An 18,722-nucleotide genomic window follows, 5' to 3' on the forward strand; every position below is an offset into this window, starting at 1 on the left:
TTTGCTTGCAGCATCAGTGCTTCTCTGACCTACTCCTGCGGAGCTGCTAACAGGGAGGTGCCCTGGGCAGAGCCCTGCTGCCAGGAGGTGTCTTCAGGGCAGAGCTGAGCACAGAGCAGGTGGGATGGGGTCTGTGAGCACTGACAGGGAGGAGACTTGGAGACAGAGAAACGGCTCCCGGCAGGGACAACTCCAGGGAGCAGAGAGCCAGGCCACCCCCCGGGGCATCACTCTCTGCTCAGCTGCTTAGAGAAACAGAGAAGAGTTGTGAGAAATGGACTTTGAAACTGAATTCTTCTGAGCTCAAAAACATCCAGTTTCTTCTTCAAGTATATTGTGTGTGAGATCACCTCTGATGAAGAAAGGTGCAATAACCACAGGGCACCTCTGTGGTGACCATCAGGTCACTTGTGGGCAGACCAGCTCTCCTGACTCTGGATTAGGGATCAGGGAGCCCTTTTGTCCCTGAGGGCTCACCAGTGTCCAGGCTGAGAGCAAGGTGAAAGATGAGGATTTCTGCCCCTTCAGAGAAAGTGCCCTCACTCAGCAGCACAAACGTGAGCTCATAAAGAGGATTTAAATAAAGTTCCCCCCCTGACAGGAAAGAGAAGTAAATTTGAAGGGAATCTTAGGGAAAGAGCATAGGACAGGCTCAAAGTCGTCTGCCCTAACTTGTCAATGTCTTGCTGTCTTTCAACAGCCCCCCAAGCCCAGAGTGAACAAATGTCCAACAACAGCTCCATCACCCAGTTCCTCCTCCTGGCATTCGCAGACACACGGGTGCTGCAGCTCTTGCACTTCTGGCTCTTCCTGGGCATCTACCTGGCTGCCCTCCTGGGAAACAGCCTCATCATCACTGCCATAGCCTGTGACCACCACCTCCACACCCCCATGTACTTCTTCCTCCTCAACCTCTCCCTCCTTGACCTGGCATCCATCTCCACCACCTTCCCCAAAGCCATGGCCAATTCCCTCTGGGACACCAGGGCCATCTCCTACGCAGGATGTGCTGCCCAGCTCTTTTTCTTTCTCTTCTTTATTGTAGGGGAGTATTGTCTTCTCACTGTCATGGCCTATGACCGCTACGTTGCCATCTGCAAACCCCTGCACTACGGGACCCTCCTGGGCAGCAGAGCTTGTGCCCACATGGCAGCAGCTGCCTGGGGCAGTGGGTTTCTCACTGCTCTGCTGCACACGGCCAATACATTTTCCCTACCCCTCTGCCACGGCAATGCTGTGGACCAGTTCTTCTGTGAAATCCCCCAGATCCTCAAGCTCTCCTGCTCAGATGCCTACCTCAGGGAAGCTGGGCTAATTGTGGTTAGTGTCTGTTTAGCCTTTGGGTGTTTTGTTTTCATTGTGGTGTCCTATGTGCAGATCTTCAGGGCCGTGCTGAGGATCCCCTCTGAGCAGGGACGGCACAAAGCCTTTTCCACGTGCCTCCCTCACCTGGCCGTGGTCTCCCTGTTTATCAGCACTGGCATGTTTGTCTACCTGAAGCCCCTGTCTGTCTCCTCCACAACCCTGGATCTGGTGGTGTCAGTTCTGTACTCGGTGGTGCCTCCAGCCATGAATCCTCTCATCTACAGCATGAAGAACCAGGAGCTCAAGGATGCAGTGTGGAAACTGAGGACTGGATGATTTTCAGAAGCAATAAACTGTTCATCATCATCCCCATATCACTCATAATATAACTCATTGCAGCCCCAACCTGTCTTCTGAAGTTTTTGTTGCTTTTGTTTTGGGGGGGGAATTTCATTTTTTCTTTTGTTTTACTGATGACAATGTGGTCCACAAAGCAATGTCATTATTCATCCCTCTTCTGCATCAGGATCTACCTTTCCTGTGTGATCCAGAGAGTGTGTTAATGAGAAGCAAGGCTGTCTGTACATTTAAAGAAATCAAAGGACCCTGCAGTGACTGGTTTGTTTGAGATCCTTCCTGAGAGACCTTTCTGGAGCTGCAGGTCAGTGCCTGTGTGCACAGGTGGAGGGGAAAAGAGTCCCAGCACAGGAGCACTGCCAAGCAGCACCAGCGCTTGGTCTTTCCTGAGCTGCTCTCTTTTCACTTCCACACTCTCTTTCTGAGCTCTTCTTTTGGTGCAAGGCCTGAGAGCACTGGCAGCTTCGTTAGAGTCCTGCTGCGTGGCAGTCCTGTGATCATAGGCAGGGACAGGCAATGGGCACTACTATGACAAAGTTTGCCCCCATAACAGTGTTTCCGTCAGACAAGGGGACCTCCTGAGGCAGTGCCTGAAGGCGTAGGTCTTCCTTCAAAGTGGCTGTCAAGAACAAGCACAAGAAAGTCCCCTGGTGAGGAAAACACCAGTGAACAGACCAAGTGTTTGAATGTGCAGGGTGGGGGAACGCAGCAGTGTCCTCGCACAGCCAGTCCTCCTGGGATAGCCTTGAAGGACCAGCAGAGCAGGGTCTGGCCTGTGCCCGTGGTCACTGGACACCCCAAGGAAAGTGCCCCAGGGCAATCATCACAGACCAGCCCCTTGCAACCACCATTCCCAACACTGGCTTCTCACTCCAGCTCAGAGAGGTGGTTTGTCCCTCCTGTTCAGAAGGAGGACACTGCATGACTAGGTCAGAAGTCCACGTCTACATTTTACAGACGAGATAGAAGCATGCACATCATGTGCATGTGGGGACATGAACCTGAGTGAGCATGAATGCCATCAGCTGTTCCTCAGAGGTGCCATGAAGGCTTGTGGGACAGACAGTGTGTTGAGGTCACTTCACTGGGAGAGTAACTTCCCCTGGGAAACCACCTGAATGCAGCACTGGGATGGGCTTCCTTGGACCTAAGTCCCGGTGTCCATTCCTCATGCCGTGGGGCATCTCAGATGAGTGCAGGGCAGGGCGACACACTGCAGGGCTGAGGTGCCTCCCAGCCTCCTCCCGGAGTGGCAACAAGAGGCCAGAGAGACACTGTGACTGCTGCGATGCACTGCCTCTGTGTCTGCAAGGGAAGGACTCGTGGCTCTGAACACCCCTGTGTATATGAGGAGTCAATGAGGCCAACTCAGGTGCGGACATCTCACAGGGCCTTGACGTTTCTATTTGTGACTGCAGGAACAACCCCCAACTTCCCCTTGAGATTCCTCTCAGCCGCCTTGGACAGGCTCATTGCAAATACTCCTGTCTGCTCGCGTCACCCTTTCTGGATTGTGCCCTCAAACGTGTCAGAGCAATCAGAGAGGTTTTGGGATCCTCAGAAAAGGCAGACATCAAACATTTCTTCAAGAAGGGCAAGAAGGAGGACTGGGAGAATTACAGGCTGGTCAACCTCACCTTAGTCCCTCAGAAGGTGATGGGCCAAATACACCTGCAGGGATTCACAGGCACGTGAAGGAGAAGGAAGGGACTGCTGAACCCATATGGGTAGGGGCAAGAAGGGCATGTTTCGTACCTGGACCTTAGCAAGGGCTTTGACATGGTCTCCATAGTCTCTATACAGTCGGATTGGGCCAACCCTGTTGAATGTCTTTATTAACTCCCTGTATAATGTGACAGAGGGCATTTTCAGCTCCTTTGTGGATGATGCCAAACTGGGCAGAGCCTCTGAGCGACCTCATCAGGTTAACCCTGCCTTGAGCAGGATAGCCGGACAAGATGAACTTCAGGGCTCTCTTCCAACCTGAGTTATTTGATGATTCCATGAGTCTCTCCCTTGGAGAGCTTTTGGAGACAGAATCGACAGAGGAAGAAGACAAAACAAAGAGGCCGAAGTAGAGATAGAGAATGCAGCAGTAGAAATACAGCAGTTCCTCTGAGGAACATTTCTCCACTCAAATTGTTGGTAGGAAATCTACTGGATAAATTTGATGAAAGCAGCTTACTTTTACCTGCTCAGGTACTGGGCCACAAAGAGTGTGATGGTTGGGTACGGTATGATGTGGTCAATTGTGTATAAGTACCTCATAATCCAGTAGGAAGCAAATGGGGAGGTGAGGTCAGTTCTGCCTCTGGAGGTGATAGGCCAGCAGCAGGAACATGGCTGAGAAAGGGATTCTGAGGTCACTTCATTCTGAAATAGCTGATAGGCCAGACCTTGGCCCATGGCTGGGATACGTGCTTTAAAGCTCACATCTGCCAGTGTCTCTGACAGGCCAGCAGAAGGCACCTGGTTGGCACATTGTCTGTGAGATCCCATCTGCCAAAGGACCTAGGCTTAGTCCAGGAAGGGGGCTTATATCTTGGTGGTCATGTCTGTTCTGCCTGAGAACATGATGGGACAGCAGCAGGCACAGGGCTTGGTCGTGTCTATCATCTGAGAAGCTGAAAGGCTAGCAGCCTTGGGAGATCATGGTGAGGTTACTTCTGCCTGGTCAGCTGAAAGGCCTCAAGAAGACTGGTGGGTTCGGATGCCTGCCTGAAGGGTTGTTTCTCAGATGGTGGAGCTTTCCTTGGAGGTAGGAAACAACAGGAGAGAGAAACGCTGCCACACAGTGCAGCGTGGAAGGTGGAGACTGGACATGAGGAGGAAGAACTGTCACTCCAAGGGTAGTGCTGTGGTACAAGAAGTCATCCCGAAGGAGTATGAGATCAGTCCATCTCTCTGTGTTTCAAGGAACAGAGCGTGAGGGTGGACAGATGTCCGTGAATGTATGGAAATGCCAGGGTGAGAGCAAGGTGAGGAAGTGAGATGGGTGTCTACGGTGTGGAGGGAAAAGAAGCAGCTGTGGGACAGCGTAGGACAACGTGTGGTGGAGATGGCAAAGGGTGCTGGCAAGGCTGGAAGTCGCCAAGAGAACCCAAGTCAGTGTCCCCTTGGCAATCGCCTCTGCCACCAAGGCCTGTGAGGAGACATGTTGTCCTAAGGCACTGGGGGGGCCTCGTTGCCTCCTTGCACACCCCCAGTAAGGCTGGGAACTGCCATCCCGTTGTCCTTCACTCGGCATGACACCCCCCACATCCCACTGCCCCAGGAAGAGCCCTGAGCAAGGCGTGAAGGACAGGATCTGCCTTCCCAGGGGCTGGGGGTCAGGCCTTGGCCCTTCTGCTTCATCAGACAAAAGCAGGGCTTCCTCTGCATCTCAGCTGCCTGCACATTACCTTTGCCTGCCTGCCTGCCTGCAATCATGGCCTCCAATTATTCCTTCTAACGAGTCCTCAGGGAGCCTTTGCTGGTCATGGTGCTCAGTGGGACTCAATGCTTCAAGGTACTCTGGGTTTTTTCCTTTTACACTGAGTCTTTGAGAGGTTTGTGCAATCTCCTCTCAGTACCTGAGGTTTGTTACCTAGCACCAAATACACCATGGGACTCATTAAAATCAAGTAAGCCCTAACGAGCCATCTCTCTCCCTGTGATTTTCTTCAAGTCTTCAAGAGTTGTACATATAATTGGAGCTGTTTCCTAGTGTAGTTGTGGAGAAAGATTTCAAAGAACTTCTAACAAAGAGGAGGTTTTATTTCCAAGGGTGTATTTTACTACTTTTCAGTTTAGAGAAGAGGTGATGGCAGCATTCCCCAGTAGATCTTGCTCCAGGGTCTCTCCTAAGGATGCCTGGACAGGAGGAATTGCACTCCCTTGAGGTCTGACACAGTATGGACAACCTCCACCTCAGCTCCCCAGCCCCACCATTTCTCTCATTGGCCACCAGGGACTTTCCCTTACATCAGACTTCTCCACTGAATTCTGCAGCTGGATGTTACAGCTCCTTTGTACCAACCCACACTTGCTTTCCTTAGAGAAATGGCTGCACATATTATTTTTTTTTCCTATTTGCAAGCAAAGAAAAGTCAAGCACGATAAAGTTTCGTCGACAATAAAACACACTCTGCACCATATGCTTACTACAAGCTGCCTCTAATGACGTTGCATTTCTCCAAGGGATAATCATATGAGGAATGTTTTAGACAGGTAGGTGCCAAAAGCTAGATATAAACACAGCTAAAGAGTTGGCTAAAGAGCAAATTGGACTAGTGTCGTGATTTAATCTGGTCGGCACCTAAACCAACCCCACAGCTGTTCTCTAACTCCCCTTCCTGGGATGGGGGAGAGGACTGAAAATGGAAAAAAAGTAAATCTCTATGGGTTGAGGTAAAGACACTTTGATAGGACAGAAAGGGATGATGACGATGTTAATAATAACAACAATAATAACAGACTACACAAAACAAGTGATGAACAGCACAATTTCTCACCACCTGAAGTCAATGCTCAGCAAGATCCCAACCTGCCCCGTCTCCTGGCAAGCCCCCAGTTCTATATGGAGAATGATGTCATAAGGTATGGAATATCCCTTTGGTCAGTTTGGGTCAGCTGTCCTGGCTGTGTCCCCTCCCAGCTCCTTGGTGCCCCCCACCTTCTCGTTGGCAGGCCATATGAGAAGATGAAAAGTCCTTGACTGCTTGGCAACAACTAAAACCATCAGTGTGTTATCAACAATACTCTCCAAAACACAGCACTATCCCAACTGCTAGGAAGAAAATTAACTCTATCCCTGCTGAAACCAGGACAGCTACTTAATCACAGGGCAAGCATTTAACTCCCTGATGTCAAAACAGCAGCTTGGGGTGGGTGACAGGAATGTGAAGGAACAAAGAGTAAGGGGAGGCGAAAACTGGAGCATAATGGAAAAGGCCTTTGTCTAGACAGTCTGCTGGAAAGATGACTTTAGAAATGGTTGTTGTTATCAGGAGAGGTGAAAATATAGGAAAGATCAGGGAAATTAAAAACTCCATATAATGGGCAGAGTAGTGATGATGAAGGTACAGGGGAAGATCAATATTTCTTTTGAATATGCCTTTTCAAAGTTCACAGGCTTGGTAGAGGTCTCTTGTGAGTGAGGACGTGCAAAAGCTGCACCCGTCTTTGAAAGTGGCCAACATTGCAACCCAGGGAACCCCAGGCTGCACAAGCTCACTTTGGTGAGGAGTGTGCCATCAGGTAGAGTCTTCTCAGGTGACATATCTGGGCACCCAGATGAGAAGAATGTGTCCACGAGCCGTCAGCATGGACTTCCCAAGGGTATATCATGCCTCACCAACCTGGTTGCCTTCATGACAAACTAACTGCAGTTATGCATGAGGCAAGAAGAGGGGCCATCGTTTACGTCAGCTTCAGCAAGACACATGGCATGATCTCCCTCACTATTCTTGCTCCCACGTTAGGCCATTACAGTCTGGAGGGGCAGACAAAAGATGGGTAAAACACCAGCTGGATGATCAGGCTGGGAGCGCAGTGGTGAAGGGGTCATACCCTACGTGGAGGCCAGTGAGACATCCTGGGGCATCGTGGGGCAGCACAGGGGATGCTCCTGGGCCCTGTGCAATTTATCACCTGTATCCATGACCTGGAGGAGGCAACTCTCACCACGTGTGTCAATGACACTAAATGGGGGGGGGGGGGGGGGGATCGTTCCTGTGCCTTAGCAAAGCCGTTCAGGGGAAACGTGCCAGGCAGAAGGACTGTCCTGTCAGGAACTTCATGAAAGAGAAGACAGACAAAGGCCAGGTCCTGCACCTGGGACAGACTGACACCAGCAGTGGCCGGGGCTGAGGAATGCCTGGCTGGGGATCAGCCCTGCCTCAAAGGCCCTGGTGGTGCTGGGGGACAAACGACAACGATCGATCCCACCGTGTGACCTGCTAGCAAAGGCCACCAGCGGTGTCCTGGAGTGTGTGAACTGGAGTGTCAGCAGGAGAGTGAGGGAAGCGACTGTGTCCCCCTGCTTATGGCTCTGTAGACCACCTGTACGCTGCTGTGTCAAGTTTGGGGCCCCCCCTGGGGAGGGGGAGGAGGAGGAGGGAGTGAGCAGCTGTGTGCCTGCTGGGCTGTTGGCCAGTCAAGCCACCCCATGGAGGAAGATGTTGATAACTGGGAGCGAGCGCAGTGGGAGGCCTCCGAGATGCTCAGGGGCTGGAGCACTTGCCTGGGAGGAGAAACTGAGGGGAAGAACCTTGTTCAGCCTGCAGAAGAGGCGGCCTCAGGAACCTCGTAGCAGCCTGCCAGTCCCTACGGAGACTTTTTCGGGAAGATGGAGCCAGTCTGGTCACCATGGTGCTTGGCAGGGGGAAAACAGACAAGAGTTAGATGATGCAATAAGGCAGGTTCAGCGCAGAGATAAGGAAAATCTTTTTTCCCCTGAGGGCATCTGAGCATCAGAGCAGGCTTCCCCAAGACGTTGTGCCATCTCTGTCCTTGGGTGTTTTCCAGCCCCAACTGGATAAAGCCTTGAGCAACGCTGTCTGACTCCATACCTGATTCTGTTGTGAGCAGGACGCCAGAGCAGAGACCTCCTGAAATCCCAGGTGGTTTCCAGGGCAATGACGGAGAGAAAAAGAGGTCACCGCTGCCTCCTGCAGCATCAGGGACTGAGGAGTGTGCTCCTGCCTCTTGGCTCCTGACAACGGTAAGTGCCTTTTGGCCTGCCCTGAAATGCGGAGATAGTGTGGCAGCACAGACACCGCCAGCAGCAGCTGCAGGCATCTGTCCAGCTTGGCCGGGCTCACTGGAACGGGCTTCCTTCAGCTCTGAGAAATGCCGCCTGTGAGACAGTCACCGTATGAGAAGTTCTCTGGCAGTTTCCCGTCAGCAAAGCTGGCCGGAACTCTGCTCTACCTGTGATCTTGCAAAGCGCTGAGACATCGGAGAGTTACAAAGAATAGGCTGTATGTCTGAGGGCATTTTGAAATGACCAGGAAATGCTGGCATGTGGATAACCTGCATACAAATGGGTGCTTTGAGTTAAAGCCTTAATTTAACATACATGTGGGTATCTCACAGTTTTTTCAGAAAACAAAGGTATTTCTTTTTTTCGGTACACTTACATGAATCAGTAGGTAGATTAGAAAACAACCATGGTGACTTTTCCCTCACACCAACCCCAATGTTGTCTTGGAAACAAAGGTAACAAAGGAACAAACCTCTGTGAGATACATAAAACTCACAGGAAAAAGGCAGGAATGCCTTGGAAAAAGAATCAAACTACTAGGACCACATGTTTTTGTGAATCCAGATTTTTCTCTTGAGAAAACCCTTCTGTGTTTTTCATTTGGCTAATCTGAATGCTTTAATTACATGTTTTATGACCTGCTGTTCTCCTCAGTAATGCATCAGAGTTTAAGAAGACTTTGCAAAGGGAGTTAGCGATGGCTGGGGAGACACCGCCAGCATCCTCAGTCCTCTGCCTGGAAGAGCATATTCCTTCCCCATGTCAAACTGAGCTTCTTAAACATCTTTCAGCTGAGTCTCTTCTTCATAGGAAGACACCTGCTACTGCAGTGCTGCTTGCTTGGAGCTCACATCCTGCAAATGCGCCCCGCAAGAAGTCTTGATGCTCTGGGAAGGTGGGAAATGCAAAGGGAAGGCTCAGTTCCCCAGGCAGCAAGAGCATTGCTCTGCTTCTGCCAGGGCTTGCAGGGGAGAGGGAAGCATTGCAGGGCTGGGATCAGAGCGAATGGGCCCTCGGCTGGATTTGTAAGCTGTCAGAAATCCAAGTGACAGAGCAGGAAACTTAGGAAAGCTGAATAATTCAGGACTCATGGAGAAGTTACAAAAGTCTGACCTGTTCAGAAAAAGTGGGTATTGTCAGGACATGACCCAATTTTAATCACCTTCTTCTCTGTATGACTGAAAACTGCATGAAGCCGTTTGATTGCTTGCATAAACGTGTCTTTTAGCACCCTGAAAACTTGTGGTTGATGCAGATACTGCTGCTCATCTGTCTTGTTAAGAAGTCCCATGGATGCATCAGTATTACTCGATTCCTTGACGGACAGAAGCCTGTTTTAATTTTGATGGGATTCACCCTTCGTCATGTAAAAATGAATGATTCGGATCTAAATATATTCTCCCAGATCTTTTGTGTGGACACAGTATCAAGAGATGAGCTCTTACACATGAGGAATGCTGGGATTAATGTCTCTCAGTAAGGTCTAAGAATCAAGCCATGCCTTGCCTTGCTTTGTTTTGATTGCCTCTCCGTGCCCAGCCCAACCTTGCTTTCTCTTCCCCTTTTTCGTCCCTCTCCTCCTTTTCACCCTATGTCTTCTTAATGTTCTTACATTCAGTGCAGCTCTTACAAGGTCTGGACAAGGAACGTAAGCAAGACTGTTCTTAAAGGGGCTAGTATTGATCCATTCTCTTCCTTTTCTCTCATCTCTCACCAGATATTCTAGGTAATAAAATCACCTCTAAAAAAAGAAAGTCAAGTTTCTGTTATCCATGTGACAAAACCCAGACATTCAGGCTCAAGGATTCTGTTCTCTCCTCCCTTTACAAACCTCCCTGCAGCAAGCAACCCATGTTAGATTGCCAAACGTTCATGCATATCTTGGTCAAGCTTGCCTAACCCTGCAATCACGTGTCTGCTGATGTTTGTAATCTTTCTCCAGGCTTGGAGTGTACGTGATGGTGGACAAGCCATCAGCATCCTCTAAGAGCCTGTGGTTTGGCTTGCTCTGCATAGGGAAAATGCCCCAAAGAAAAGGCTTGGAGAACCACACCGTTGGATCTGGATTCATTCTCCTGGGATTTTCTGAGCACTCCAGCCTGCAGGGCCTGTGCTTCACCATATTCCTGCTCATCTACCTCGTGGCTCTCACAGGGAACAGCCTGATTGCACTCATCACAGTGCTGGACTCAAGCCTCCACAGCCCCATGTATTTCTTCCTGAGGAACCTGTCCTTCCTGGAGATCTGCTCCACGTCAGTCACTCTGCCAAAAATGCTGGTGGGTTTCCTGATAGAAGATGGCAGGATCTCCTTCCTTGGCTGTGCTGCCCAGCTCTATTTCCTGGTTTTGCTGGGCAGCATCAAATGCCTTCTCCTGGCTGCCATGGCCTACGACCGCTACATAGCCATCTGTGACCCCCTGCACTACACCCTCATCATGAGCAGGGGTGTCTGCATCAGACTGCTGGTGGGGTCGTGGGTGGTCGTCGTACCAGTGCAAGTAGGACAGACCTACCAGGTGTTCACTTTGCCCTTCTGTGCATCCCGGGACCTTCACCACTTTTTCTGGGATGTCCCCCCTCTGCTGGAACTGGCCTGTGCAGACACTTTCTGGAACCAAGTGATGCTGTACACCATCATCCTGGTCTTTGCGATCCTTCCCTTCTCCTTCATAGTTATTTCTTACATGAAAATTATCAGGGCAATTCTGAAAATACCTTCAGTTCTGGGCAGACACAAAGCCTTTTCCACCTGCTCTTCACACCTCGCGGTGGTGACGCTCTTCTATGGCTCAGCCACAATCGTCTACTTAAAGCGATGGTCAAGGGATTCTGTAGACCCTGACAAGTACCTTGCCCTGTTCTACACAATTGTGACCCCCATGTTTAACCCTGTCACCTATAGCCTGAGGAACAAGGAAGTGAGAATTGCCTTGAAGAGACTCCTATGGACAAAGTGATACTACAGAGTATGTAAAATAGCCCCAAATAGTCCCAAATGCCCCACTGGGGTACGTGGTTGTCTGAAAAAAGGCATCCCACATTTGCCCCAAAAAACCCCACATGGCCAGCCTGGCTTCCATCCTCCTCAAGAAGGGGGAAGGTGGCCTGAGGCATTCCTGGTATGTCATGCCCCACCGTGATTAATGCAAACCGCTCCTTCAAGCTCTGTCTGACCAATCTAAAGTTAAAGGGAAATAGTCGAATCGTGGTCAGTAGTCAATGAGGCCCAAAGGTGACACAACCGATGAAGAGATGACTACCCTCAGGTTTGAGAAATCACTTCCTAGACCCCATGGACTGTCTAGAGTGTCACTGCATGGAATCAACCTAAAAACATTAAAAGTCATGAAGGTCATCTTCCCCTGCTATGATGTCTTGCACTGAGTTGTGTAATGCTTCACTAACTTGACAGAAAGAATAAAAAAAAAAGTCACCGGGGGGAAAGTCCAGCACTGGGATAGAGTCCCAGGGACCCGTGGAGTGTCTTTTTGCCATGGTTTAATACCAGTCGGCAACTAAGCACCACACAGCAGCTTGCTCACTCCCCACCCTGGTGGGAAAGGAGAGACTCGGAAGGGTAAAAGTGAGAAAACTGGGGGGCTGAGATAAAGGCAGTTTATTAGGTAAAGCAAAAGCCGTGCACACAAGCAAAGCAAAACAAGGAATTCCTCCATCACTTCCCATCAGCAGGCAGGTGTTCAGCCATCTCCAGGAAAGCAGGGCTCCATCACGCGCAATGGTTACTTGGGAAGACACACACCGTCACTCCCAATGCCCTCTCCTTCCTTCTTTTTCCACCAGCTTTTATGGCTCAACACGATGTCATATGGTATGGAATATCCCTTGGTCAGGTGAGGTCAGCTGTCCCAGCCGTGTCCCCTCCAAACTTCTCGCTGGTGGGATGGTGTGAGGAGCAGAAGAGGCCTTGACATCGTGCAAGCACTGCTCAGCAGTAACTAAACCATCCCTGTGTTATCAACACTGTTTTCAGCACACATCCAAAACTCAGCCCCATGCAAGCTACTATGGAGAAAATTAACTCTGTCCCAGCCAAAACCAGCACACGCATTTATGTGCTGAATCTGCTTTGCCAGTCTGAAACTGTCTCTTTAAAAAATGAGCCAGTGGGGGGTTGTAGCCCAAATGCCTATGCAGCATGAAGTGGGTTTCCCCAAATGGAGCAGCTTTGCACAATGTCTGCTCCACGAGGGGAAATATCTCAGCCTGCAATTGCAAATGGCTGATGCTGTGGAGAACAAATGTGTTTCCTGAGACAATATTCAATAAGCAAACAATACAAAAAGATTGGGAAGGTGAATGGGTAGGACAGAAACAGGAAAATTGCCCATCCACTGGAGCTCTGCAGAAGGAGGCTGGAGTGGTGCCCAGCATGAGGTGCTACAGTGGGATCAGCACCTAGACAAGACTTTTGTAGGGAAGGCTTTGCAAAGGAATAGCCTGACCTCACCCACCTGAAAAATAGACGCCGGGCAGCGTATTGAAGTGATGGTGAGATATGTCCCGGGGTAAAAGACCTTTGATGAGAGAAGGCTGGAGAGCTTTGGGTTGCAGAGATTGGAGGTAGTCCTCTGGCAATCTGAGTAGACTAAGCTTTGGAAAGGAGGAAAATAAAGAAGCTCTCAAGGATGTTTAAGGAATTAGTGGTCCTGTCACTAATAACATGAACAGCACAGTGCTGTAAGGGAATTCCTTCTTTTTCTTCATTAGGATTAATCAAAGCACTTCAATTTCATTCCCAACATTCATTTCTACTTTACAAAAGAGCCATAAGTTCTCAGCAGTTAGCCTCTGGCATGAAGTTCTTAAAACGCAGTGCTGCTTCTCTCACTGTTACCATTTCAATATTACACTTCTTAGACAGTATTGCCCTTAAATTATCCCTGCTTCATCTCTCTCCTCCCTGTTGTGTGGAGGAGAGGGAGGTGGAAGAGGGGAGCTGTTGCTTTTTTAGCCACAGGCGGCCAAGGGACAGACCCCAGCTTATGCAAAAGCACAAAGGAAGACAACATTTCCACGTGGTGTACGCTAACACAACACCGCTACCTGCATTTCCAGTCTCTGATGTGCTAACTGTGCGGCAGGGAGCCTGGAAGCTCTGAGCTCCCTTCATCTGCCCTGCAATTCAGCATGTAAAATGAAACTAACCTCCTCAAAGAGATTCTTCTGGTTCTCTTCAGAACCTACAGCACCACATTTGCCAGGAGACTGGCCAGGACAGGGAAAGTGGACTCGCATTCCTCTGCACAGAAAGCTTAGGTGTTCCTGGGAATCTCGGGAGGCATGGCATACCGATTCCTGGGTTCAAGGAGCCGCTCAAAGGCTTTGTGTCCATTTCCATAACGGTGGATTCAATGCCTGGCACACGTGCAGCCTCTGTACTGGGATGCTGATGTCTATGGAGCAACCTGCTCCGACCTCCGAGCTGGCCCTGCTTGGAACCAAAGGTAGAACTAGAGACCTCCTGAGTACAGGAGCATTCCACCCTGAATCGTCCTATGACCCCCTGCTGCAGAGACCCCCACCTCCAGCTGAATCCTTTCTCCTGGGGCACACTGCAAGGCACAGGCTTATGGAAGGGTTGTTGGGAAAGGGAGCGCTGGGATCTCTGGTCCAGCCTCCCAGCAAAGGGTGGGGTATCGCCAGTCCCACAGTCAGCTTGGCTGGAAACTGAAGACCTCCAAAGATGGAGATCACAGAGAGTTCTGGGTGTCCTGCTGCCATCAGCAGCACCCTCTGTTCACTCTTTCTGAAGGCCCAGTGTGAAGGTCCCAGGAGGAAACTTGTGGCTGTTGCCTCTGCCAGGATTCAGCTGCCTTTGAGTGCCCTGCTCCTCACCTTCAGCAGACTAAAGAGACCCAGTTCCTTCTGCCTCTCCACACGGCTCATGCTTTAGGCCCCAAATCTCATCACGACAAACTGCCTCTGGACATTCTCCAGTTTCTCCATCCACCTTTCAAAATGGGAAACCCACTGGCTCATATGGCATCCATCATAACCCCATGCCCTTCTCCTCAGCCAGGCACATCATGGTCCTCATGCATGCGGTTTATTCTGCTCAAGATGCAGACCTTGCCTTTCTGTTGGCCAAAGGCACGAGGGTTTGAAGGTCCTGGACCTGTTCCGACATGAAATCACCCAGATCCTCAGGCTCCCCTGCTCAGATGTCCACCTCAGTGAGGCTGGGTTTATTGTGGTCAGTGTCTGTTTAGCATTTGGTGTTTTGTTTTCATTGTGGTGTCCTATGTGCAGATCTTCAGGGCCGTGCTGAGGATCCCCTCTGAGCAGGGACGGCACAAAGCCTTTTCCACGTGCCTCCCTCACCTGGCCGTGGTCTCCCTGTTTAGCAGTGTCGTGGTTTAGGCCCAGCCGATAGCTGGGTGCCACGCGGCCGCTCACTCACCCCTCCCCCAGCGGGATGGGAGAGGAGAAGTATAACAAAAGGCTTGGGTCGAGATAAGGACAGGGAGAGATCACTCACTAATTACCGTCACGAGCAAAACAGACTGAACTTAGAGAGGAAATTCATCTAATTTATTACTAGGCAAAACAGAGTAGAGCAATGAGAAAATACAATCAAGTCTTAAAACACCTTCCCCCACCCCTCCCATCTTCTCGGGCTCAACTTCACTCCCGGCTTCAACCTCCTCCCCCCTCAGCGGCACAAGGGGGCAGGGAATGGGGGTTGCGGTCAGTTCAGCACACATTGTCTCTGCTGCTTCTTTGTCCTCAGGGGGAGGACTCCTCTCATCGTTCCCCTGCTCCAACATGGAGCCTCTCCCACGGGCTACAGTCCTTCACAAACTGCTCCAGCGTAGTCTCTCCCACAGGGTGCAGACCTTCAGGAGCAAACTGCTCCAGCGTGGGCTCTCTCCCACAGGGTCACAAGTCCTGCCAGCAAACCTGCCCTGGCGTGGGCTCCCCTCTTCACGGGTCCACCGGTCCGGCCCGGACTTGCTCCAGCGTGGGCTTCCCACGGGCCACAGCCTCCTTCAGGTGCCTCCACTTGCTCCGGCGTTGGGTCCTCCGCGGGCTGCAGGTGGAATCTCTACACCCCCTCATCCTTCCTCCATGGGCTGCAGGGGACAGCCTGCCTCACCATGGTTTTCACCACGGGCTGCAGGGGGATCTCTGCTCTGGTGTCTGGAGCGCCTCCTCCCCCTCCTTCCTCACTGACCTTAGTGTCTGCAGAGTTTCTTACATCTTCTCACTCCTCTCTCCGGCTGCAAAAGCTTTCTCTGGTTTTTTTTCCTTCTTAAATATGTTATCACAGAGGCGCTGATTGGCTTGGCCTTGGCCAGGGGCGGGTCCATCTTGGAACCGGCTGGCATTGGCTCTGTCAGACACAGGGGAAGCTTCTAGCAACTTCTTACAGAAGCCACCCCTGTAGCCCCTCCCGCTACCAAAACCTTGCCACACAAAACCCAACACAAGCAGCAGTACCGTGTTTGCCCACCTGAAGTCCCCCCAATCTCCTCCCCGTCTCTGGATCTGGTGGTAGCTGTTCTGTACTCTGTGGTACCTCCAGTAGTGACACACTATTTACAGCATGAGGAACCGGGAGCTCAAGGATGCCCTTGAGAAAATGATTCCAAGGACATTTTGCTACAGTGACAGAATTACCACCTCTGTCCACAAATGATTCCCAGTGTATCTGATTCCAGCTTTTGTTTGTTTGTTTGTTGTGAGGTTGGGTTTTTTTGGTTTGGTTTCCTTTGGTTTAAACTGTAATTATCATTATTGCTGTTGATATTTTTCATTCATGGTTTTTATGTTTCTTTCTTCACAAATATTTGCATTTACGTCACTGTATCTGAGTCATGTACCGACTTTGCATGTATAAGTGAGCCTGGCTGCCTTTATAAAAGTATGTTTAACACTGCTCAGAGTTAGCGTGACTCGTAGCATCTCGATAATACAGTGGGATCTCCCCGGTGCAGTGCTTTCTCTCTGGGCTCTTTCTCCAAAGAGGCATGAGGAACTGCCCCACTGAAATTCCTCTTCCTCCATGTGTTTGGGAGCAAAAAGCTCAGTGTCTCTTTGTGACCTTTTAGAGACGAGACGTCGGATGGGATTTATGCGTCATCAGTCGGTGTCTGATGACAGGTAAGATGGTGAGTGTAACTGAGGGGTGTGCCCAGGGCTCTCACAGAGGTGACATTAAGGACACCCATCGTCTAGGAGAGGAATCTGGAGCTGCCTGGAGGGCGCAGTGGTTCTCCAGGAGCGGCATGTTCCCAGGGTTGAGTGGGTATGGAAGAGGTCGGCAAAGATGGGGTTGAGGCCTAAAGTACAGGACATGTGCAGACCTCCTCGGGGCACTCTCCAGTTCCTCCCCACCTCTCTACAGCAGCAATTCCCACAGAGGGACACACCGGTCCAGATGTCACCACACCACGGCTCACTGGAGGGGGATGAAAACTCAAGATGTCTGGGGTGGCAGAGCTTCTCCTACCACGGCCTCAGATGCAGTTGACCTTGTTCACGCTGAGCACGCACCACTGGCTTGTATGGTGTCCCTCGTAGTGCCTACAGCACAGAGGACCCAAATCCTTGCCTGCTAGCCAAATCATTGTATGCCCTTCCCTGCATGCAGTAGTCATGCCACTCTCCTCGAGCTGCATTTCCCTCTGGACACCTATCAGACAACTTAATGCAATTTCTGGTGCAATGATTGTGAGGCTTTTGGGGAGTCAGCAGTCCTAGGATGAAAGCAAGCACACATTCAAAATTCACCAGGATTCACACGATTTTGAAGGCTTTTGGAAGATGCGGGTATGAACATGTATCACAGTTTCTGCAGGGGCTATGGGAAAGCCCATACGTACAGTAGTGATGTCTCCAGGAGCTGATCTTAAACTCTCCATCTATCCAGGAGCTGGCCCTGGGATTCCCTCATCCTTCCAGTTACCCCATGGAGAAACACATACACACAGACAAACACACACACACACAAACACACACACACAGACAAACACACACACACACACACACAGAGTCATGTATTTGGTAGCGGGAGGGCTACAGGGGGTGGCTTCTGCGAGAAGCTGCTAGAAGCTTCCCCTGTGTCCGATAGAGCTGATGCCATCCGGCTCCAAGACGGACCCAATGCTGGCCAAGGCCAAGCCTATCAGCAACTGTGGCAGTGCCTCTGTGATAACATATTTAAGAAGGAAGAAAAAGAGAGCGACTGAGACTATTTGAGAGGAACAACTCTGCAGACACCAAGGTCAGTGCAGAAGGAGGGGGAGGAGGTGCTCCAGGCACCAGAGCAGATTCCTTTGCAGTCCATGGAGGTTGATGGTGGAGCAGATATCCACCTGCAGCCCACGGACGACCCCACACTGGGACAGGTGGAGACACCTGAAGGAGGCTGTGACCCTGTGGGAAGCCAGCGCTGGAGCAGGCTCCTGGCAGGACCTGTGGACCCATGAAGAGAGGAGCCAACGCTGGAGCGGTTATTCTGTCAGGACTTGTGACTCCGCTGGGGGACCCATGCTGGAGCAGTCTGTTCCTGAAGGATTGTACCTTGTGGAAGGGACCCACGCTGGAGCAGGTCATGAAGAAATGTAGCCTGTGGGAAGGACTCAAGCTGGAGAAGTTCATGGAGGATTGTCTCCTGGGAGAGGGACCCCACGCTGGAGCGGGGGAAGCATGAGGAGTCCTCCATGAGGAGAAAGGAGGGGCAGAGACAATGTGTGATGAACTGACCACAACCCCCATTCTCCGTCCCCCCATTCTGCTGAGGGGGAGGAGGTAGAGAAATCGGGAGTGAAGTTGAGCCCGGCAAGAAGGGAGGTGTGAAGTTGAGCCCGGCAAGAAGGGAGGTGTGGGGGAAAGGTGTTTTGAGATTTGGTTTTATTTCTTATTACTCTGTTTCACTTGGTAATAAATTGGATTATTTTTTTCTAAGTTGAGTCTGTTTTGCCCGTGATGGTAAATGGTGAATGATCTCTCCCTGTCCTTATCTCAACCCACAAGCCTTTTGTTATCTTTTCTCTCCCCTGTCCAGCTGAGGAGGGGGAGTGATAGAGAGGCTTTGGTGGGAACTCGGCATCCAGCTGGGGTCAACCCACCACAACGGCTCTCTCCATCGCCAAATCACAGAACCATTGAGGCTGGAAGGCAGCCAGCTTCCACCTTCTCTGGGCTTCCTCTTCATGCTTGATTTTTGTCAGGGGCTCCTTTCTCACCCAGTCCAGCCTCCTGCAATGTTGCTTGACTTCCTGCATGTCTGGGTGTACTGTTATGAAGCTTGAAGAGGAGATCCTTGTCTATCAAACAGCTCTTCCCT

General features: G+C 50.8%; 1 protein-coding gene across 1 annotated transcript; it reads left to right on the plus strand.

The window, feature by feature from the left end:
* The first annotated feature begins 723 nt into the window (after nucleotides 1–723).
* LOC129201203 (uncharacterized) lies at nucleotides 724–17,622 on the plus strand. Its single transcript, XM_054812358.1, is given in 6 exon segments — nucleotides 724–1,623; nucleotides 3,862–3,896; nucleotides 10,350–11,376; nucleotides 12,212–12,239; nucleotides 16,483–16,534; nucleotides 17,505–17,622. Coding segments are annotated over 6 exon segments (2,160 nt in total).
* The last annotated feature ends 1,100 nt before the right edge of the window (nucleotides 17,623–18,722 follow it).

This window comes from Grus americana, unplaced genomic scaffold, assembly GCF_028858705.1.
Source record: "Grus americana isolate bGruAme1 unplaced genomic scaffold, bGruAme1.mat scaffold_848, whole genome shotgun sequence".
NCBI classification, from domain to species: Eukaryota; Metazoa; Chordata; class Aves; order Gruiformes; family Gruidae; genus Grus; species Grus americana.